This window comes from Petromyzon marinus, unplaced genomic scaffold, assembly GCF_048934315.1.
Source record: "Petromyzon marinus isolate PM22_M1 ecotype Great Lakes invasive population unplaced genomic scaffold, UKy_Petmar_22M1.pri1.0 PM_Scaffold_169, whole genome shotgun sequence".
Lineage (NCBI taxonomy): Eukaryota > Metazoa > Chordata > Hyperoartia > Petromyzontiformes > Petromyzontidae > Petromyzon > Petromyzon marinus.
Window position 1 is genome coordinate 37,501 of NW_027423134.1, and position 23,949 is coordinate 61,449.

General features: G+C 54.9%; 1 protein-coding gene across 1 annotated transcript in view; it reads left to right on the forward strand.

The window, feature by feature from the left end:
* The window catches only part of LOC116958173 (actin-binding protein WASF3), a 23,786-nt gene extending 343 nt beyond the window's left edge, over positions 1-23,443 (forward strand). Inside the window, exons 2-5 of the mRNA XM_076063640.1 lie at positions 15,606-15,740; positions 16,724-16,876; positions 21,199-21,317; positions 23,093-23,443. Coding sequence (XP_075919755.1) covers positions 15,606-15,740; positions 16,724-16,876; positions 21,199-21,317; positions 23,093-23,443 — 758 coding nt within the window. The remainder of the gene's footprint in view (positions 1-15,605; positions 15,741-16,723; positions 16,877-21,198; positions 21,318-23,092) is intronic.
* The last annotated feature ends 506 nt before the right edge of the window (positions 23,444-23,949 follow it).

Sequence of the window (23,949 nt, forward strand, 5' to 3'; positions counted from 1 at the left end):
CACTCAGTCACTCACCCAGTCACTCACCCAGTCACTCACTCACCCAGTCACTCACTCACTCAGTCACTCAGTTACTCACTCAGTCAGTTACCCTGTCACTCACTCACTCAGTCACTCACTCAGTCACTCACCCAGTCACTCACCCACAACGAGCTGGAGTGTGTCACCAACGTGACACTAGCTGGTATCATACGTCAACTCAGCAGCCTTAGTGAGTCACTCACTCAGTTACTCACTCACTCAGTCACTCACCCAGTCACTCACTCAGTTACTCACTCACCCAGTCACTCACTCACTCAGTCACTCACCCAGTCACTCACCCAGTCACTCACCCAGTCACTCACTCACCCAGTCACTCACTCACTCAGTCACTCACCCAGTTACTCACTCAGTTACTCACTCAGTCACTCAGTCACTCACCCACAACGAGCTGGAGTGTGTCACCAACGTGACACTAGCTGGTATCATACGTCAACTCAGCAGCCTTAGTGAGTTACCTAGTCACTCAGTTACCCTGTCACCCAGTCACTCACTCAGTCACTCACTCACCCAGTCACTCACTCACTCAGTCAGTCACTCACCCAGTCACTCACCCAGTCACTCACTCACCCAGTCACTCACCCAGTCACTCACTCAGTCACTCACCCACAACGAGCTGGAGTGTGTCACCAACGTGACACTAGCTGGTATCATACGTCAACTCAGCAGCCTTAGTGAGTCACTCACTCAGTCACTCACCCAGTCACTCACCCAGTCACTCACCCAGTCACTCACCCAGTCACTCACTCACCCAGTCACTCACTCACTCAGTCACTCACCCAGTTACTCACTCAGTTACTCACTCAGTCACTCAGTCACTCACCCACAACGAGCTGGAGTGTGTCACCAACGTGACACTAGCTGGTATCATACGTCAACTCAGCAGCCTTAGTGAGTTACCTAGTCACTCAGTTACCCTGTCACCCAGTCACTCACTCAGTCACTCACTCACCCAGTCACTCACTCACTCAGTCAGTCACTCACCCAGTCACTCACCCAGTCACTCACTCACCCAGTCACTCACCCAGTCACTCACTCAGTCACTCACCCACAACGAGCTGGAGTGTGTCACCAACGTGACACTAGCTGGTATCATACGTCAACTCAGCAGCCTTAGTGAGTCACTCACTCAGTCACTCACCCAGTCACTCACCCAGTCACTCACCCAGTCACTCACCCAGTCACTCACTCACCCAGTCACTCACTCACTCAGTCACTCACCCAGTTACTCACTCAGTTACTCACTCAGTCACTCAGTCACTCACCCACAACGAGCTGGAGTGTGTCACCAACGTGACACTAGCTGGTATCATACGTCAACTCAGCAGCCTTAGTGAGTTACCTAGTCACTCAGTTACCCTGTCACCCAGTCACTCACTCAGTCACTCACTCACCCAGTCACTCACTCACTCAGTCAGTCACTCACCCAGTCACTCACCCAGTCACTCAATCACCCAGTCACTCACCCAGTCACTCACTCAGTCACTCACCCACAACGAGCTGGAGTGTGTCACCAACGTGACACTAGCTGGTATCATACGTCAACTCAGCAGCCTTAGTGAGTCACTCACTCAGTCACTCACCCAGTCACTCACCCAGTCACTCACCCAGTCACTCACCCAGTCACTCACTCACCCAGTCACTCACTCACTCAGTCACTCACCCAGTTACTCACTCAGTTACTCACTCAGTCACTCAGTCACTCACCCACAACGAGCTGGAGTGTGTCACCAACGTGACACTAGCTGGTATCATACGTCAACTCAGCAGCCTTAGTGAGTTACCTAGTCACTCAGTTACCCTGTCACCCAGTCACTCACTCAGTCACTCACTCACCCAGTCACTCACTCACTCAGTCAGTCACTCACCCAGTCACTCACCCAGTCACTCACTCACCCAGTCACTCACCCAGTCACTCACTCAGTCACTCACCCACAACGAGCTGGAGTGTGTCACCAACGTGACACTAGCTGGTATCATACGTCAACTCAGCAGCCTTAGTGAGTCACTCACTCAGTCACTCACCCAGTCACTCACCCAGTCACTCACCCAGTCACTCACCCAGTCACTCACTCACTCAGTCACTCACCCAGTTACTCACTCAGTTACTCACTCAGTCACTCAGTCACTCACCCACAACGAGCTGGAGTGTGTCACCAACGTGACACTAGCTGGTATCATACGTCAACTCAGCAGCCTTAGTGAGTCACTCACTCACTCAGTTACTCACTCAGTCACTCAGTCACTCACCCAGTCACTCAATCACTCAGTCACTCACCCAGTTACTCACTCAGTCAGTCACTCAGTCACTCACTCAGTCACTCACTCACCCAGTCACTCACCCAGTCACTCACTCACTCACCCAGTCACTCACCCACAACGAGCTGGAGTGTGTCACCAACGTGACACTAGCTGGTATCATACGTCAACTCAGCAGCCTTAGTGAGTTACCTAGTCACTCACTCAGTCACTCAGTCAGTCACTCACCCAGTCACTCACTCAGTCACTCACTCACCCAGTCACTCACCCACAACGAGCTGGAGTGTGTCACCAACGTGACACTAGCTGGTATCATACGTCAACTCAGCAGCCTTAGTGAGTCACTCACTCACTCACTCAGTCACTCAGTCACTCACTCAGTCACCCAGTCACTCACCCAGTCACTCACTCACTCAGTCACTCACCCAGTCACTCACCCAGTCACTCACCCAGTCACTCACCCACAACGAGCTGGAGTGTGTCACCAACGTGACACTAGCTGGTATCATACGTCAACTCAGCAGCCTTAGTGAGTCACTCACTCAGATACCCTGTCACTCACTGAGTTACCCTGTCACTCAGCCACTCACTCACCCAGTCACTCACCCACAACGAGCTGGAGTGTGTCACCAACGTGACACTAGCTGGTATCATACGTCAACTCAGCAGCCTTAGTGAGTCACTCAGTTACTCAGTTACCCTGTCACTCACTCAGTCACTCAGTCACTCAGTCAGTCACTCACCCAGTCACTCACTCACTCAGTCACTCAGTCACTCATTCACTTACTCACTCACTCAGTCACTCAGTCACTCACTCAGTCACTCACCCAGTCACTCACCCACAACGAGCTGGAGTGTGTCACCAACGTGACACTAGCTGGTATCATACGTCAACTCAGCAGCCTTAGTGAGTCACTCACTCAGTCACTCACCCTGTCACTCAGTCACTCACTCAGTCACTCACTCACTCAGTCACTCACTCAGTTACTCACTCAGTCAGTCACTCAGTCACTCACTCACCCAGTCACTCACTCAGTCACTCACTCACTCAGTCACTCAGTCACTCATTCACTTACTCACTCACTCAGTCACTCACTCACTCACTCAGTCACTCACCCAGTCACTCACCCACAACGAGCTGGAGTGTGTCACCAATGTGACACTAGCTGGTATCATACGTCAACTCAGCAGCCTTAGTGAGTCACTCACTCAGTCACTCACCCTGTCACTCAGTCACTCACTCAGTCACTCACTCACTCAGTCACTCACTCAGTTACTCACTCAGTCACTCAGTCACTCACTCACCCAGTCACTCACTCAGTCACTCACTCACTCAGTCACTCAGTCACTCATTCACTTACTCACTCACTCAGTCACTCACTCACTCACTCAGTCACTCACCCAGTCACTCACCCACAACGAGCTGGAGTGTGTCACCAACGTGACACTAGCTGGTATCATACGTCAACTCAGCAGCCTTAGTGAGTCACTCAGTTACTCAGTTACCCTGTCACTCACTCAGTCACTCAGTCAGTCACTCACCCAGTCACTCACTCACTCAGTCACTCAGTCACTCATTCACTCACTCACTCAGTCACTCACTCACTCACTCAGTCACTCACCCAGTCACTCACCCACAACGAGCTGGAGTGTGTCACCAACGTGACACTAGCTGGTATCATACGTCAACTCAGCAGCCTTAGTGAGTTACCTAGTCACTCAGTCACTCAGTCAGTCACTCACCCAGTCACTCACTCAGTCACTCACTCAGTCACTCACCCACAACGAGCTGGAGTGTGTCACCAACGTGACACTAGCTGGTATCATACGTCAACTCAGCAGCCTTAGTGAGTCACTCACTCAGTCACTCACCCTGTCACTCAGTCACTCACTCAGTCACTCACTCACTCAGTCACTCATTCAGTTACTCACTCACCCAGTCACTCACTCACCCAGTCACTCACTCACTCACTCACCCAGTCACTCACCCAGCCACTCACTCACTCACCCACAACGAGCTGGAGTGTGTCACCAACGTGACACTAGCTGGTATCATACGTCAACTCAGCAGCCTTAGTGAGTCACTCACTCACTCAGTCAGTCACTCACCCAGTCACTCACCCAGTCACTCACTCACCCAGTCACTCACTCACTCACCCACTCACTCACCCAGTCACTCACTCACTCAGTCACTCACCCACAACGAGCTGGAGTGTGTCACCAACGTGACACTAGCTGGTATCATACGTCAACTCAGCAGCCTTAGTGAGTTACCTAGTCACTCAGTTACTCAGTTACTCACCCAGTCACTCAGTCACTCACCCAGTCACCCAGTCACTCACTCAGTCACTCACCCAGTCACTCACCCACAACGAGCTGGAGTGTGTCACCAACGTGACACTAGCTGGTATCATACGTCAACTCAGCAGCCTTAGTGAGTCACTCACTCAGTTACTCACTCAGTCACCCAGTCACTCACCCAGTCACTCACTCACTCAGTCACTCACCCAGTTACTCACTCAGTCAGTCACTCAGTCACTCACCCACAACGAGCTGGAGTGTGTCACCAACGTGACACTAGCTGGTATCATACGTCAACTCAGCAGCCTTAGTGAGTTACCTAGTCACTCAGTTACTCACTCAGTCACTCAGTCAGTTACTCACTCACCCAGTCACTCACTCACCCAGTCACTCACCCAGCCACTCACTCACTCACTCACCCACAACGAGCTGGAGTGTGTCACCAACGTGACACTAGCTGGTATCATACGTCAACTCAGCAGCCTTAGTGAGTTACTCACTCAGTTACCCAGTCACTCACTCACCCAGTCACTCACCCAGTCACTCACTCAGTCACTCACTCAGTCAGTCACTCACCCAGTCACTCACCCACAACGAGCTGGAGTGTGTCACCAACGTGACACTAGCTGGTATCATACGTCAACTCAGCAGCCTTAGTGAGTTACCTAGTCACTCACTCACTCAGTCACTCATTCAGTTACTCACTCACCCAGTCACTCACTCACCCAGTCACTCACTCACTCACCCAGTCACTCACCCAGCCACTCACTCACCCACAACGAGCTGGAGTGTGTCACCAACGTGACACTAGCTGGTATCATACGTCAACTCAGCAGCCTTAGTGAGTCACTCACTCAGTTACTCACTCAGTCACTCAGTCACTCACTCACTCACCCAGTCACTCACCCAGTCATTCACCCAGTCACTCACTCACCCAGTCACTCACTCACTCACCCACTCACTCACCCAGTCACTCACTCAGTCACTCACCCACAACGAGCTGGAGTGTGTCACCAACGTGACACTAGCTGGTATCATACGTCAACTCAGCAGCCTTAGTGAGTTACCTAGTCACTTAGTTACTTAGTCACTCAGTCACTCACTCACCCAGTCACTCACTCACCCAGTCACTCACCCACAACGAGCTGGAGTGTGTCACCAATATCACACTAGCTGGTATCAAACGTCAACTCAGCAGCCTTAGTGAGTTACCTAGTCACTCAGTCACTCAGTTACTCAGTCACTCACTCACTCACCCAGTCACTCACTCAGTCACTCAGTCACCCCGTCACTCAGTCACTCAGTCACTCACTCACTCACTCAGTCTCTCAGTCACTCACTCACCCAGTCACTCACCCAGTCACTCACTCACAACGAGCTGGAGTGTGTCACCAACGTGACACTAGCTGGTATCATACGTCAACTCAGCAGCCTTAGTGAGTCACTCACTCAGTTACTCACCCAGTCACTCAGTCACTCACTCACCCAGTCACTCACTCACCCAGTCACTCAGTCACTCAGTCAGTCACTCACCCACTCACTCACCCACAACGAGCTGGAGTGTGTCACCAACGGGACACTAGCTGGTATCATACGTCAACTCAGCAGCCTTAGTGAGTTACCTAGTCACTTAGTTACTCACCCAGTCACTCAGTCACTCAGTCACTCACCCAGTCACTCACTCAGTCACTCACTCAGTCACTCACTCAGTCACTCAGTCAGTTACTCACTCACCCAGTCACTCACTCACCGAGTCACTCACCCACAACGAGCTGGAGTGTGTCACCAACGTGACACTAGCTGGTATCATACGTCAACTCAGCAGCCTTAGTGAGTCACTCACTCAGTTACTCACTCAGTCACTCAGTCACTCACTCACCCAGTCACTCACTCACCCAGTCACTCAGTCAGTCACTCACCCACTCACTCACCCACAACGAGCTGGAGTGTGTCACCAACGTGACACTAGCTGGTATCATACGTCAACTCAGCAGCCTTAGTGAGTTACCTAGTCACTCAGTCACTCAGTCACTCACCCAGTCACTCACTCAGTCACTCACTCAGTCACTCACTCAGTCACTCAGTCAGTTACTCACTCACCCAGTCACTCACTCACCGAGTCACTCACCCACAACGAGCTGGAGTGTGTCACCAACGTGACACTTGCTGGTATCATACGTCAACTCAGCAGCCTTAGTGAGTCACTCACTCAGTTACTCACTCAGTCACTCAGTCACTCAGTCTCTCAGTCACTCACTCACCCAGTCACTCACCCAGTCACTGAGTTACTCACCCAGTCACTCACTCAGTCACTCACTCACCCAGTCACTCACCCACAACGAGCTGGAGTGTGTCACCAACGTGACACTAGCTGGTATCATACGTCAACTCAGCAGCCTTAGTGAGTCACTCAGTTACTCACTCAGTCACCCAGTTACTCAGTCACTCATTCACTTACTCACTCACTCACTCAGTCACTCACCCAGTCACTCACCCAGCCACTCACTCACTCACTCACCCACAACGAGCTGGAGTGTGTCACTAACGTGACACTAGCTGGTATCATACGTCAACTCAGCAGCCTTAGTGAGTTACCTAGTCACTCAGTTACTCACTCACTCAGTTACTCACTCAGTCACTCAGTCACTCACTCACTCACTCAGTCACTCACTCACTCACCCAGTCACTCACCGAGTCACTCACCCACAACGAGCTGGAGTGTGTCACCAACGTGACACTAGCTGGTATCATACGTCAACTCAGCAGCCTTAGTGAGTTACCTAGTCACTTAGTTACTCACTCACTCACTCACCCAGTCACTCACTCACCCAGTCACTCACTCAGTCACTCACCCAGTCACTCAGCCACTCACTCAGTCACTCACTCACTCAGTCACTCACTCACTCAGTCACTCAGTCACTCACTCACCCAGTCACTCACTCACCCAGTCACTCACTCACTCACCCACAACGAGCTGGAGTGTGTCACTAACGTGACGCTAGCTGGTATCATACGTCAACTCAGCAGCCTTAGTGAGTTACCTAGTCACTTAGTTACTTAGTCACTCAGTCACTCACTCACCCAGTCACTCACTCACCCAGTCACTCACCCACAACGAGCTGGAGTGTGTCACCAATATCACACTAGCTGGTATCAAACGTCAACTCAGCAGCCTTAGTGAGTTACCTAGTCACTCAGTCACTCAGTTACTCAGTCACTCACTCACTCACCCAGTCACTCACTCAGTCACTCAGTCACCCCGTCACTCAGTCACTCAGTCACTCACTCACTCACTCAGTCTCTCAGTCACTCACTCACCCAGTCACTCACCCAGTCACTCACTCACAACGAGCTGGAGTGTGTCACCAACGTGACACTAGCTGGTATCATACGTCAACTCAGCAGCCTTAGTGAGTCACTCACTCAGTTACTCACCCAGTCACTCAGTCACTCACTCACCCAGTCACTCACTCACCCAGTCACTCAGTCACTCAGTCAGTCACTCACCCACTCACTCACCCACAACGAGCTGGAGTGTGTCACCAACGTGACACTAGCTGGTATCATACGTCAACTCAGCAGCCTTAGTGAGTTACCTAGTCACTTAGTTACTCACCCAGTCACTCAGTCACTCAGTCACTCACCCAGTCACTCACTCAGTCACTCACTCAGTCACTCACTCAGTCACTCAGTCAGTTACTCACTCACCCAGTCACTCACTCACCGAGTCACTCACCCACAACGAGCTGGAGTGTGTCACCAACGTGACACTAGCTGGTATCATACGTCAACTCAGCAGCCTTAGTGAGTCACTCACTCAGTTACTCACTCAGTCACTCAGTCACTCACTCACCCAGTCACTCACTCACCCAGTCACTCAGTCAGTCACTCACCCACTCACTCACCCACAACGAGCTGGAGTGTGTCACCAACGTGACACTAGCTGGTATCATACGTCAACTCAGCAGCCTTAGTGAGTTACCTAGTCACTCAGTCACTCAGTCACTCACCCAGTCACTCACTCAGTCACTCACTCAGTCACTCACTCAGTCACTCAGTCAGTTACTCACTCACCCAGTCACTCACTCACCGAGTCACTCACCCACAACGAGCTGGAGTGTGTCACCAACGTGACACTTGCTGGTATCATACGTCAACTCAGCAGCCTTAGTGAGTCACTCACTCAGTTACTCACTCAGTCACTCAGTCACTCAGTCTCTCAGTCACTCACTCACCCAGTCACTCACCCAGTCACTGAGTTACTCACCCAGTCACTCACTCAGTCACTCACTCACCCAGTCACTCACCCACAACGAGCTGGAGTGTGTCACCAACGTGACACTAGCTGGTATCATACGTCAACTCAGCAGCCTTAGTGAGTCACTCAGTTACTCACTCAGTCACCCAGTTACTCAGTCACTCATTCACTTACTCACTCACTCACTCAGTCACTCACCCAGTCACTCACCCAGCCACTCACTCACTCACTCACCCACAACGAGCTGGAGTGTGTCACTAACGTGACACTAGCTGGTATCATACGTCAACTCAGCAGCCTTAGTGAGTTACCTAGTCACTCAGTTACTCACTCACTCAGTTACTCACTCAGTCACTCAGTCACTCACTCACTCACTCAGTCACTCACTCACTCACCCAGTCACTCACCGAGTCACTCACCCACAACGAGCTGGAGTGTGTCACCAACGTGACACTAGCTGGTATCATACGTCAACTCAGCAGCCTTAGTGAGTTACCTAGTCACTTAGTTACTCACTCACTCACTCACCCAGTCACTCACTCACCCAGTCACTCACTCAGTCACTCACCCAGTCACTCAGCCACTCACTCAGTCACTCACTCACTCAGTCACTCACTCACTCAGTCACTCAGTCACTCACTCACCCAGTCACTCACTCACCCAGTCACTCACTCACTCACCCACAACGAGCTGGAGTGTGTCACTAACGTGACGCTAGCTGGTATCATACGTCAACTCAGCAGCCTTAGTGAGTTACTCACTCAGTTACTCACTCAGTCACTCACTCACTCATTCAGTTACTCACTCACCCAGTCACTCACTCAGTCACTCACTCACCCAGTCACTCACCCAGTCACTCACTCACTCAGTCACTCACCCAGTCACTCAGTCACTCACTCACTCAGCCAGTCACTCAGTCACTCACTCACCCAGTCACTCACTCAGTCACTCACTCAGTTACTCAGTCACTCACCCATAACGAGCTGGAGTGTGTCACCAACGAGACACTAGCTGGTATCATACGTCAACTCAGCAGCCTTAGTCACTCACTCAGTCACTCACTCAGTCACTGATTTACTCACTCAGTCACCCAGTCACTCAGTTACTCACTCAGTCAGTTACCCTGTCACTCAGTCAGTCACTCACTCAGTCACTCACCCAGTCACTCACCCAGTCACTCACCCACAACGAGCTGGAGTGTGTCACCAATGTCACACTAGCTGGTATCATACGTCAACTCAGCAGCCTTAGTGAGTCACTCACTCAGTCAGTCACCCAATCACTCACTCAGTCACTCACTCACTCAGTTACTCACTCAGTCACTCACTCAGTCACTCACCCAGTCACTCACTCAGTCACTCAGTCACCCACAACGAGCTGGAGTGTGTCACTAATGTGACACTAGCTGGTATCATACGTCAACTCAGCAGCCTTAGTGAGTTACCTAGTCACTCAGTTACCCTGTCACTCACTCACTCAGTCACTCACTCAGTCACTCAGTTACCCTGTCACTCACTCAGTCACTCAGTTACTCACTCACCCAGTCACTCACTCAGTCACTCAGTCACTCAGTCAGTCACTCACTCAGTCACTCACTCACCCAGTCACTCACTCACCCAGTCACTCACCCACAACGAGCTGGAGTGTTTCACTAACGTCACACTAGCCAGTATCATACGTCAACTCAGCAGCCTTAGTGAGTTACTCACTCAGTTACTCGCTCAGTCACTCACCCACTCACTCACCCAGTCACTCACCCAGTCACTCATCCAGTCACTCACTCACCCACAACGAGCTGGAGTGTGTCACTAACGTGACACTAGCTGGTATCATACGTCAACTCAGCAGCCTTAGTGAGTCACTCACTCACTCAGTTACCCTGTCACTCACTTAGTCACTCACTCAGTCACTCAGTCAGTCACTCACTCACCCAGTCACTCACTCACCCAGTCACTCACCCAGTCACTCACTCACCCAGTCACTCACTCACCCAGTCACTCACCCAGTCACTCACTCACCCAGTCACTCACCCAGTCACTCACTCACCCAGTCACTCACACAGTCACTCACCCAGTCACCCACTCACCCAGTCACTCACTCACCCACCCAGTCACTCACCCTGTCACTCACCCAGTCACTCACCCACTCACCCAGTCACTCACTCAGTCACTCACCCAGTCACTCACCCAGTCACTCACTCACCCAGTCACTCACCCAGTCACTCTCCCAGTCACTCACTCACCCAGTCACTCACCCAGTCACTCACTCACCCAGTCACTCACTCACCCAGTCACTCACCCAGTCACTCACCCACTCACCCAGTCACTCACCCAGTGACTACTAGTGGGTGACTACTAGTGGGTGACTACTAGTGGGTGACTAGTGGTGGGTGACTACTAGTGGGTGACTAGTGGTGGGTGACTAGTGGTGGGTGACTAGTGGTGGGTGACTAGTAGTGGGTGACTAGTGGTGGGTGACTGGTGGTGGGTGACTAGTGGTGGGTGACTAGTGGTGGGTGACTAGTGGTGGGTGACTAGTGGCGGGTGACTAGTGGTGGGTGACTAGTGGTGGGTGACTAGTGGCGGGTGACTAGTGTTGGGTGACTCTTGGTGGGTGACTCGTGGTGGGTGACTAGTGGTGGGTGACTAGTGGTGGGTGACTACTAGTGGGTGACTAGTGGTGGGTGACTAGTGGTGGGTGACTAGTGGTGGGTGACTCGTGGTGGGTGACTAGTGGTGGGTGACTCGTGGGGGGTGACTCGTGGTGGGTGACTAGTGGTGGGTGACTAGTGGTGGGTGACTCGTGGTGGGTGACTCGTGGTGGGTGACTAGTGGTGGGTGACTACGAGTGGGTGACTAGTGGTGGGTGACTAGTGGTGGGTGACTAGTGGTGGGTGACTAGTGGTGGGTGACTAGTGGGTGACTAGTGGTGGGTGACTAGTGGTGGGTGACTAGTGGTGGGTGACTATTAGTGGGTGACTCGTGGTGGGTGACTATTAGTGGGTGACTAGTGGTGGGTGACTATTAGTGGGTGACTCGTGGTGGGTGACTATTAGTGGGTGACTAGTGGTGGGTGACTATTAGTGGGTGACTCGTGGTGGGTGACTACTAGTGGGTGACTAGTGGTGGGTGACTAGTGGTGGGTGACTAGTGGTGGGTGACTCGTGGTGGGTGACTAGTGGTGGGTGACTAGTGGTGGGTGACTAGTGGTGGGTGACTCGTGGTGGGTGACTAGTGGGGGTGACTAGTGGTGGGTGACTAGTGGTGGGTGACTATTGGTGGGTGACTAGTGGTGGGTGACTACTAGTGGTGGGTGACTCGTGGTGGGTGACTAGTGGTGGGTGACTAGTGGTGGGTGACTATTGGTGGGTGACTAGTGGTGGGTGACTACTAGTGGCGGGTGACTAGTGGTGGGTGACTAGTGGTGGGTGACTCGTGGTGGGTGACTAGTGGTGGGTGACTAGTGGTGGGTGACTAGTGGTGGGTGACTCGTGGTGGGTGACTAGTGGTGGGTGACTAGTGGTGGGTGACTAGTGGCGGGTGACTAGTGGTGGGTGACTAGTGGTGGGTGACTCGTGGTGGGTGACTAGTGGTGGGTGACTCGTGGTGGGTGACTAGTGGTGGGTGACTCGTGGTGGGTGACTAGTGGTGGGTGACTGGTGGTGGGTGACTACTAGTGGTGGGTGACTAGTGGTGGGTGACTAGTGGTGGGTGACTACTAGTGGTGGGTGACTAGTGGTGGGTGACTAGTAGTGGGTGACTAGTGGTGGGTGACTAGTGGTGGGTGACTAGTGGTGGGTGACTAGTGGTGGGTGACTACTAGTGGGTGACTTCTAGTGGGTGACTACTAGTGGGTGACTAGTGTTGGGTGACTAGTGGTGGGTGACTCTTGGTGGGTGACTCGTGGTGGGTGACTACTAGTGGTGGGTGACTACTAGTGGTGGGTGACTAGTGGTGGGTGACTAGTGGTGGGTGACTACTAGTGGTGGGTGACTAGTGGTGGGTGACTAGTAGTGGGTGACTAGTGGTGGGTGACTAGTGGTGGGTGACTAGTGGTGGGTGACTAGTGGTGGGTGACTACTAGTGGGTGACTTCTAGTGGGTGACTACTAGTGGGTGACTAGTGGTGGGTGACTAGTGGTGGGTGACTAGTGGTGGGTGACTAGTGTTGGGTGACTAGTGTTGGGTGACTCTTGGTGGGTGACTCGTGGTGGGTGACTACTAGTGGTGGGTGACTACTAGTGGTGGGTGACTAGTGGTGGGTGACTCTTGGTGGGTGACTAGTGGTGGGTGACTACTAGTGGTGGGTGACTACTGGTGGGTGACTAGTGTTGGGTGACTAGTGGTGGGTGACTAGTAGTGGGTGACTCTTGGTGGGTGACTTCTAGTGGTGGGTGACTACTGGTGGGTGACTAGTGGTGGGTGACTAGTAGTGGGTGACTCTTGGTGGGTGACTACTAGTGGTGGGTGACTAGTGGTGGGTGACTCTTGGTGGGTGACTAGTGGTGGGTGACTAGTGGTGGGTGACTAGTGGTGGGTGACTAGTGGTGGGTGACTACTAGTGGTGGGTGACTAGTGGTGGGTGACTACTAGTGGGTGACTAGTGGTGGGTGACTAGTGGTGGGTGACTAGTGGTGGGTGACTACTAGTGGGTGACTAGTGGGGGTGACTAGTGGTGGGTGACTACTGGTGGGTGACTAGTGGTGGGTGACTTGTGGTGGGTGACTTGTGGTGGGTGACTACTAGTGGGTGACTAGTGGTGGGTGACTAGTGGTGGGTGACTAGTGGTGGGTGACTACTAGTGGTGGGTGACTACTAGTGGGTGACTAGTGGTGGGTGACTAGTGGTGGGTGACTAGTGGTGGGTGACTACTAGTGGGTGACTAGTGGGGGTGACTAGTGGTGGGTGACTACTGGTGGGTGACTAGTGGTGGGTGACTAGTGGTGGGTGACTAGTGGTGGGTGACTACTAGTGGGTGACTAGTGGTGGGTGACTACTGGTGGGTGACTAGTGGTGGGTGACTAGTGGTGGGTGACTAGTGGTGGGTGACTAGTAGTGGGTGACTACTGGTGGGTGACTAGTAGTGGGTGACTAGTGGTGGGTGACTAGTGGTGGGTGACTACTGGTGGGTGACTAGTGGTGGGTGACTAGTGGTGGGTGACTAGTGGTGGGTGACTACTGGTGGGTGACTAGTAGTGGGTGACTAGTGGTGGGTGACTAGTGGTGGGTGACTAGTGGGGGTGACTAGTGGTGGGTGACTAGTGGTGGGTGACTAGTGGTGGGTGACTACTAGTGGTGGGTGACTCTTGGTGGGTGACTAGTGGTGGGTGACTAGTGGTGGGTGACTACTAGTGGTGGGTGACTAGTAGTGGGTGACTAGTGGTGGGTGACTAGTGGTGGGTGAGTAGTGGTGGGTGACTTGTGGTGGGTGACTAGTGGTGGGTGAGTAGTGGTGGGTGACTAGTGGTGGGTGACTACTAGTGGGTGACTCTTGGTGGGTGACTCTTGGTGGGTGACTAGTGGTGGGTGACTAGTAGTGGGTGACTACTAGTGGGTGACTAGTGTTGGGTGACTAGTAGTAGGTGACTAGTGGTGGGTGACTCGTGGTGGGTGACTACCAGTGGGTGACTAGTGGTGGGTGACTAGTGGCGGGTGACTAGTGGTGGGTGACTAGTGGTGGGTGACTCGTGGTGGGTGACTAGTGGTGGGTGACTCGTGGTGGGTGACTAGTGGTGGGTGACTCGTGGTGGGTGACTAGTGGTGGGTGACTGGTGGTGGGTGACTAGTGGTGGGTGACTAGTGGTGGGTGACTAGTGGTGGGTGACTAGTGGTGGGTGACTAGTGGTGGGTGACTACTAGTGGGTGACTTCTAGTGGGTGACTACTAGTGGGTGACTAGTGGTGGGTGACTAGTGGTGGGTGACTAGTGGTGGGTGACTAGTGGTGGGTGACTAGTGTTGGGTGACTAGTGGTGGGTGACTCTTGGTGGGTGACTCGTGGTGGGTGACTACTAGTGGTGGGTGACTACTAGTGGTGGGTGACTAGTGGTGGGTGACTCTTGGTGGGTGACTAGTGGTGGGTGACTACTAGTGGTGGGTGACTACTGGTGGGTGACTAGTGGTGGGTGACTAGTGGTGGGTGACTAGTAGTGGGTGACTCTTGGTGGGTGACTACTAGTGGTGGGTGACTAGTGGTGGGTGACTCTTGGTGGGTGACTAGTGGTGGGTGACTAGTGGTGGGTGACTAGTAGTGGGTGACTACTAGTGGGTGATTAGTGGTGGGTGACTAGTGGTGGGTGACTAGTGGTGGGTGACTAGTGGTGGGTGACTAGTGGTGGGTGACTAGTGGTGGGTGACTAGTGGTGGGTGACTAGTGGTGGGTGACTAGTGATGGGTGACTACTAGTGGTGGGTGACTAGTGGTGGGTGACTAGTGGTGGGTGACTCGTGTTGGGTGACTAGTGGTGGGTGACTAGTGGTGGGTGACTAGTGGTGGGTGACTCGTGGTGGGTGACTAGTGGTGGGTGACTAGTGGTGGGTGACTAGTAGTGGTGGGTGACTAGTGGTGGGTGACTACTAGTGGTGGGTGACTAGTGTTGGGTGACTAGTGGTGGGTGACTAGTGGTGGGTGACTAGTGGTGGGTGACTAGTGGTGGGTGACTAGTGGCGGGTGACTAGTGTTGGGTGACTAGTGGTGGGTGACTAGTGGTGGGTGACTCTTGGTGGGTGACTAGTGGTGGTTGACTACCCCAGGCAAACATGCTGAGGACGTCTTTGGGGAGCTGTTTCAAGAGGCGTCGCTGGTGCACTGCCGGGCAGCGTCACTGCAGGAAAGGGTGGACAGACTCGCCCTGAAAGTCACCCAGCTGGACTCCACCGTGGAGGAGGGTGAGTGAGCTCACCCGGTCACTCACCCACTCACTCAGCCAGTCAATCAGCCGCTCACCCAGTCACTCACCCAGTCACTCAGCCACTCACTCACCCACTCACTCAGCCACTCACTCAGTCACTCACCCAGTCACTCAGCCACTCACTCAGCCACTCAGCCACTCACTCAGCCACTCACCCACTAACCCAGCCACTCAGCCACTCACCCACTCATCCACTCAGCCACTCACTCAGCCACTCACTCACTCACCCACTCAGCCACTCACCCAGTCACCCACCCACTCACCCAGTCACTCACTCACTCACCAACTCACCCACCTACCCACCCACCCACTCACCCACTCACTCAGCCACTCGCTCAGTCAGTCACTAACCCAGTCACACACCCAGTCACCCACCCAGTCACTCACCCACTCATCCAGTCACTCACTCACTCACTCAGCCACCCAGCCACTCACTCGCTCACTCAGTCACTCACTCACTCACTCACCCACTCACTCACCCACTCACCCACTCACTCACCCACCCACTCACCCACTCACTCACTCACCCACTCACCCACTCACCCACCCACTCACCCACCCACTCACTCACCCACCCACTCACCCACTCACTCACCCACCCACTCACCCACTCACTCACCCACTCACCCACCCACTCACTCACCCACCCACTCACTCACCCACCCACTCACCCACTCACCCACCCACTCACTCACCCACCCACTCACCCACCACACCCACCCACTCACCCACCCACTCACCCACTCACCCACCCACCCACCCACTCACCCACCCACTCACCCACTCACCCACCCACTCACCCACCCACTCACCCACTCACCCACCCACTCACCCACTCACTCACCCACTCACCCACCCACTCACCCACCCACCCACTCACCCACCCACCCACTCACCCACCCACTCACCCACTCACCCACCCACTCACCCACTCACCCCCCCACTCACCACCCCCCCCAGTCTCCCTGCAGGACATTAACATGCGGAAGGCCTTCCGCTCCTCGACCAATCAGGACCAGCAGGTGGTGTCACGTGACACCATCCCCAACCCGCTATTGGACACCTACAACATCTGCCACAAGCCGCCTCCACTCAACATCCTCACGCCCTATCGTGAGGATGCTCAACACTCACCACTCACTCACCCAACCACTCACCTACTCACTCACCCTGTCACCCACTCACTCACTCACCTACTCACCACTCACTCACCCAACCACTCACCTACTCACTCACCCACTCACTCACCCACTCACTCACCTACTCACCACTCACTCACTCACCTACTCACTCACCCACTCACTCACTCACTCACCTACTCACTCACCTACTCACTCACCTACTCACTCACTCACTCACCTACTCACCACTCACTCACCCACCCACTCACCTACTCACTCACCCTGTCACCCACTCACTCACCTGCTCACTCACCCTGTCACCCACTCACTCACCCTGTCACCCACCCACTCACCCACTCACTCACCTACTCACCACTCACTCACCCACCCACTCACCTACTCACTCACCCTGTCACCCACTCACTCACCTGCTCACTCACCCTGTCACCCACTCACTCACCCTGTCACCCACCCACTCACCCACTCACTCACCTACTCACCACTCACTCACCTACTCACTCACCCACTCACTCACTCAGTCACTCACTCACTCATACACTCACTCACTCACCCACTCACACCCCACTCACTCACTCATACACTCACCCACTCACTCACTCACCTACTCACTCACTCACTTACCCACTCACTCACTCACCCACCCACTCACTCACCCACTCAGTCACTCACTCACCTACTCACTCACCCACTCACTCACCCACTCACTCACTCACTCACCCACTCACCCACTCACTCACCCACTCAGTCACTCACTCACTCACTTACCCACTCACTCACCCACTCACCCACTCACCCACTCACTCACCCACTCACCCACTCACTCACTCACTCACTCAGTCACTCACCCACCCACTCACCCACCCACCCACTCACTCACTCACCCACTCACCCACTCACTCACTCACTCACCCACTCAGTCACTCACTTCACCCACCACTCACTCACCCACTCACCCACTCACTCACCTACTCACTCACTCACTCACCCACCCACTCACTCACTCACGTTACCCACTCACTCACTCACCCACCCACTCACTCACCCACTCAGTCACTCACTCACCTACTCACTCACCCACTCACCCACTCACCCACTCACTCACCCACTCACCCACTCACTCACTCAGTCACACTCACCCACCCACTCACCACCCACCACTCACTCACTCACCCATCACCCACTCACTCACCCACTCACTCACCCACTCACTCACTCACCCACTCAGTCACTCACTCACTCACACTCACTCACTCACCCACTCACACACCCACTCACTCACTCACTCATACACTCACCCACTCACCCACTCAGTCACTCACTCACCTACTCACTCACTCACTCACCCACCTCACTCACCCACTCACTCACTCACTCACTCACTCACTCAGTCACTCACTCACTCACTCATACACTCACTCACTCACGCACTCACACACCCACTCACTCACTCATACACTCACCCACTCAGTCACTCACTCACCTACTCACTCACTCACTCACCCACTCACTACCACTCACTCACCTCACCCACTCACTCACTCACTCACCCACTCACCCACTCACTCACTCACCCACTCACTCACTCACCCACTCACTCACTCACTCACCCACACACTCACTCACTCACCCACTCACCCACTCACTCACCCACTCACTCCCCACTCAGTCACTCACTCACCCACCAACTCACTCACTCACTCACCCACTCACCCACTCACTCACCCACTCACTCACCCACTCAGTCACTCACTCACTCACTCACCCAATCACTCACTCACTCACCCACCCACTCACCCACCTACCCACTCACTCACTCACCCACTCACCCACTCACTCACCCACTCAGTCACTCACTCACTCACCCACTCACTCACCCACTCACTCACTCACCCACTCACTCACCTACTCACCTACTCACTCACTCACTCACCCACTCACCCACTCTCACTCACACTCACTCACTCACCCACTCATACTCACTCACCCACTCACTCACCCACTCACTCACCCACTCAGTCACTCACTCACTCACCCAATCACTCACTCACTCACCACCCACTCACCCACCTACCCACTCACTCACTCACCCACTCACCCACTCACTCACCCACTCAGTCACTCACTCACTCACCCACTCACTCACCCACTCACTCACCCACTCACCCACTCACTCACCCACTCACTCACTCACTCACACTCACTCACTCACTCACCCACTCACTCACCCTGTCACTCACCCACTCACCACTCACTCACTCACCCACACACCCACTCACTCACCCACTCACTCACCGAATCACTCACCCACTCACTCACCCACTCACTCACCCACCCACTCACTCACCCACTCACTCACCCACCCACCCACTCACTCACTCACTCACCCACTCACTCACTCACCCATTCACTCACTCACCCACCCACTCACTCACTCACTCACCCACTCACTCACTCACCCACTCACTCACCCACTCACCCACTCACTCACCCACTCACTCACTCACTCACCCACCCACCCACCCACTCACTCACCACTCACTCACTCACCCACTCACTCACTCACCCACTCACTCACTCACCCACTCACCCACCCACCCACCCACTCACTCACTCACCCACTCACTCACCCACTCACTCACTCGCTCACTCACTCGCTCACCCACTCACTCACTCACCCACTCACTCACTAACCCACTCACTCACCCGCTCACTCACTCGCTCACTCACTCGCTCACTCACTCGCTCACCCACTCACTCACTCACCCACTCACTCACCCACCCACTCACTCACTCTCTCCCCGTGTCTCTCTCCCCATGTCTCTCTCCCCATGTCTCTCTCTCCCCGTGTCTCTCTCCCCGTGTCTCTCTCCCCGTGTTTCTCGCTCCCCGTGTCTCTCTCCCCATGTCTCTCTCTCCCTGTGTCTCTCTCCCCGTGTCTCTCTCCCCGTGTCTCTCTCCCCGTGTCTCTCTCCCCATGTGTCTCTCTCCCCGTATCTCTCTCCCCGTGTCTCTCTCCCCGTGTCTCTCCCCGTGTCTCTCTCCCCGTGTGTCTCTCCCTGTCTCTCTCCCCCTGTCTCTCTACCCGTGTCTCTCTACCCGTGTGTCTCTCTCCCTGTGTCTCTCTCCCTGTGTCTCTTTCCCCGTGTCTCTCTCCCCGTGTCTCTCTCTCCCCGTGTCTCTCTCCCCGTGTCTCTCTCCCCGTGTCTCTCTCTCCCCGTCTCTCTCTCCCCGTGTGTCTCTCCCCCTGTCTCTCTCCCCGTGTCTCTCTGTCTCTCTCCCCGTGTGTCTCACCGTCTCTCTCCCCGTGTCTCTCTCCCCGTGTCTCTCTCCCCGTGTCTCTCTCTCCCCGTGTCTCTCCCCGTGTCTCTCTCTCTCCCCGTGTCTCTCTCTCCCCGTGTCTCTCTCCCCAGTGTCTCTCTCTCCCCGTGTGTCTCTCTCCCCGTGTCTCTCTCTCTCCGTGTGTCTCTCTCCCCGTGTCTCTCTCTCTCCCCGTGTCTCTCTCCCCGTGTCTCTCTCTCTCCCGTGTCTCTCTCTCTCCCCGTGTCTCTCTCCCCGTGTCTCTCTCTCTCCCCGTGTCTCTCTCTCCCCGTGTCTCTCTCCCTGTGTCTCTCTCCCCGTGCCTCTCTCTCCCTGTGTCTCTCTCCCCGTGTCTCTCTCTCTCCCTGTGTCTCTCTCCCCATCTCTCTCTCCCCGTGTCTCTCTCCCCCTGTCTCTCTCCCCGTGTCTCTCTGTCTCTCTGTCTCTCTCCCCATGTGTCTCACCGTCTCTCTCCCCCTGTCTCTCTCCCCCTGTCTCTCTCTCCCCGTGTCTCTCTCCCCGTGTGTCTCTCTCCCTGTGTCTCTCTCCCCGTGTCTCTCTCCCCGTGTGTCTCCCCGTCTCTCTCTCCCCGTGTCTCTCTCCCCGTGTCTCTCCCCGTGTCTCTCTCCCCGTGTCTCTCTCCCCGTGTGTCTCTCTGTCTCTCTCCCCGTGTGTCTCTCTCTCCCCGTGTCTCTCTGTCTCTCTCCCCGTGTGTCTCTCTCCTTGTGTCTCACCGTCTCTCTCCCCCTGTCTCTCCCCCCGTCTCTCGCTATCCCCGTGTGTCTCTCTCCCTGTGTCTCTCTCCCTGTGTCTCTCTCCCTCTGTCTCTCTCTCCCCGTGTGTCTCACCGTCTCTCTCCCCCGTGTCTCTCTCCCCGTGTCTCTCTGTCTCTCTCCCCGTGTATCTCTCCCCGTGTGTCTCTCTGTCTCTCTCCCCGTGTCTCTCTCCCCGTGTCTCTCTCCCCGTGTCTCTCTCTCCCCGTGTCTCTGTGTCCCAGTGATGATCGGAAGGACGGATTGAAGTTCTACACCGACCCTTCATATTTCTTCGACCTCTGGAGAGAGAAAATGTTGCAGGACACGGAGGATAAACGCAAAGAAAAGAGACGTCAGAGGGTGAGTGGGTGGGTGGGTTAGTGGGTGGGTGGGTTAGTGGGTGGGTGGGTTAGTGGGTGGGTGGGTTAGTGGGTGGGTGGGTTAGTGGGTGGGTGGGTTAGTGGGTGGGTGGGTTAGTGGGTGAGTGAGTGAGTGGGTGGGTGAGTGAGTGGGTGGGTGAGTGGTTGGGTGGGTGGGTGGGTGAGTGAGTGAGTGAGTGGGTGGGTGGGTGGGTGAGTGAGTGAGTGGGTGGGTTAGTGGGTGGGTGGGTTAGTGGGTGGGTGGGTGAGTGGGTGGGTGGGTAGGTGGGTTAGTGGGTGGGTGAGTGAGTGGGTGAGAGAGTGGGTTAGTGGGTGGGTGAGTGAGTGTGTGGGCGAGTGGGTGAGTGGGTGGGTGAGTGAGTGAGTGGGTGGGTGAGTGAGTGAGTGAGTGGTTGGGTGGGTGGGTGGGTGAGTGGTTGGGTGGGTGGGTGGGTGAGTGGGTGGGTGGGTGGGTTAGTGGGTGGGTGAGTGGGTGAGTGGGTGGGTGGGTTAGTGGGTGGTTGGGTGAGTGGGTGGGTGGGTGAGTGAGTGAGTGGGTGGGTGAGTGGGTGAGTGGGTGAATGGGTGAGTGAGTGAGTGAGTGGGTGGGTGAGTGAGTGAGTGAGTGGGTGGATGGGTGAGTGAGTGAGTGAGTGGGTGGATGGATGGGAGGGTGAGTGAGTCAGTGGGTGGATGGGTGAGTGAGTGAGTGGGTGGATGGGTGAGTGGGTGAGTGGATGGGTGAGTGAGTGAGGGGTGGGTGGATGGGTGAGTGAGTGGGTGGTTGGGTGGGTGGGTGGGTGAGTGAGTGAGTGGGTGGGTGGGTGGGTGGTTGGGTGGGTGGGGTGAGTGGGTGAGTGGGTGAGTGGGTGGGTGAGTCTCCCTCTCTGCCTCTCTGTCTTTCTACCCCCACTCTCCATGTCTCTCTCTGCATCTCCCTGGCTGTGTGTGTGTCTGTGTGTGTGCCTGTGTGTGTGTGTATGTGTGTCTGTGTGTGTGTCTGTGTGTGTGTGTCTGTGTGTGTGTGTTTCTGTGTGTGTCTGTGTGTCTGTGTGTGTGTGTGCTATGTGTGTCTGTGTGTGCTATGTATGTGTGTCTATGTGTGCTGTGTCTGTGTGTGACACTGTGTGTGTGTGTGTCTGTGTGTGTGTCTTTGTGTGCTATGTGTCTGTGTGTCTTTCACTGTCTGTGTGTCACTGTGTGTGTGTCTGTGTGTGTCTGTGTGTGTGTGTGTGTGTCTATGTGTGTGTGTGTATGTGTGTCTGTGTGTCTGTGTGTGTGTCTGTGTGTGTGTCTATGTGTGTGTCTATGTGTGCTATGTGTGTGTGTATATGTGTGTCTGTGTGTGTGTCTATGTGTGCTATGTGTGTGTGTCTATGTGTGTCTGTGTGTGTGTCTGTGTGTGTCTATGTGTGTGCTATGTGTGTCTGTGTGTGTGTGCTATGTGTGTGTGTCTGTATGTCTGTGTGTGTGTGTGTCTGTGTGTGTGCTATGTGTCTGTGTGTGTGTCTATGTGTCTGTGTGTGTGTCTGTCTGTGTGTCTGTGTGTGTGTGCTATGTGTGCGTGTGCTATGTGTGTGCTCTGTGTCACTGTGTGTGTGTGTCTATGTGTGTGTCTGTGTGTGTGTATCTGTGTGTGTGTGTGTGTGCTATGTGTGTGTCACTGTGTGTGTGTCACTGTGTCTGTGTGTGTGTCTGTGTGTCTATGTGTCTATGTGCTACGTGTCTATGTCTGTGTCTCTCTGTGTCTCTGTGTGTCTCTGTGTGTGTAAGTAGAAGAGGGTCGACGGCACGACCCGTGAGGTGAAGAAGGTTCGCAAGGCTCGCAACCGTCGCCAGGAGTGGAACCTCATGGCCTACGACATCGAATTCCGCACCGCCACAGCCACCGCCACCACCGCCACCACCGCCACCACCGCCGCGGTGGTGCCGGGCGGTGGTGGCGGTGGTGGCGGTGGTGGCGGTGGTGGTGGCGGTGGTGGTGGTGGTGGTGGTGGGGTGAGTCAGCAGCAGCTGCTGGGCTCGTCGGATGGCTCCATGTCGCCAGATACTCGGTGGGTGGTGGAGGTGGTGGTGGTGGTGGTGGTGGTGGAGTGGGGGTGGTGGTGGTGGTGGTGGTTGTGGTGAAGGTGGTGGTGGTGGTCGTGGTGGTGGTGGTGGTGTGGTGGTGATGGTGGTGTGGTGGTGATGGTGGTGGTGGAGGTGATGGTGGTGGTGGTGGTGGAGGTGGTGGTGGTGGAGGTGGTGGTGGTGGTGGTGGTGGAGGTGGTGGTCGTGGTGGTGGTGTGGTGGTGGTGGTGGTGTGGTGGTGGTGATGGTGGTGGTGATGGTGGTGATGGTGGTGGAGGTCGTGGTGGTGGTGGTGGTGTGGTGGTGGTGTTGTGGTGGTGGTGGTGGTGGTGGTCGTGGTGGTGGTGGTGGTGGTGTGGTGGTGGAGGTGGTGGTGGTGGTGGTGGTGGTAGTGATGGTGGTGGTGATGGTGGTGGTGATGGTGGTGGTGGTGGTGATGGTGGTGGTGGTGGTGATGGTGGTGGTGGTGATGTGGTGGTGGTGGTGGTGGTGGAGGTCGTGGTGGTGGTCGTGGTGGTGGTGTGGTGGTGGTGGTGGTGGCGGTGGTGGTGGTGTGGTGGTGG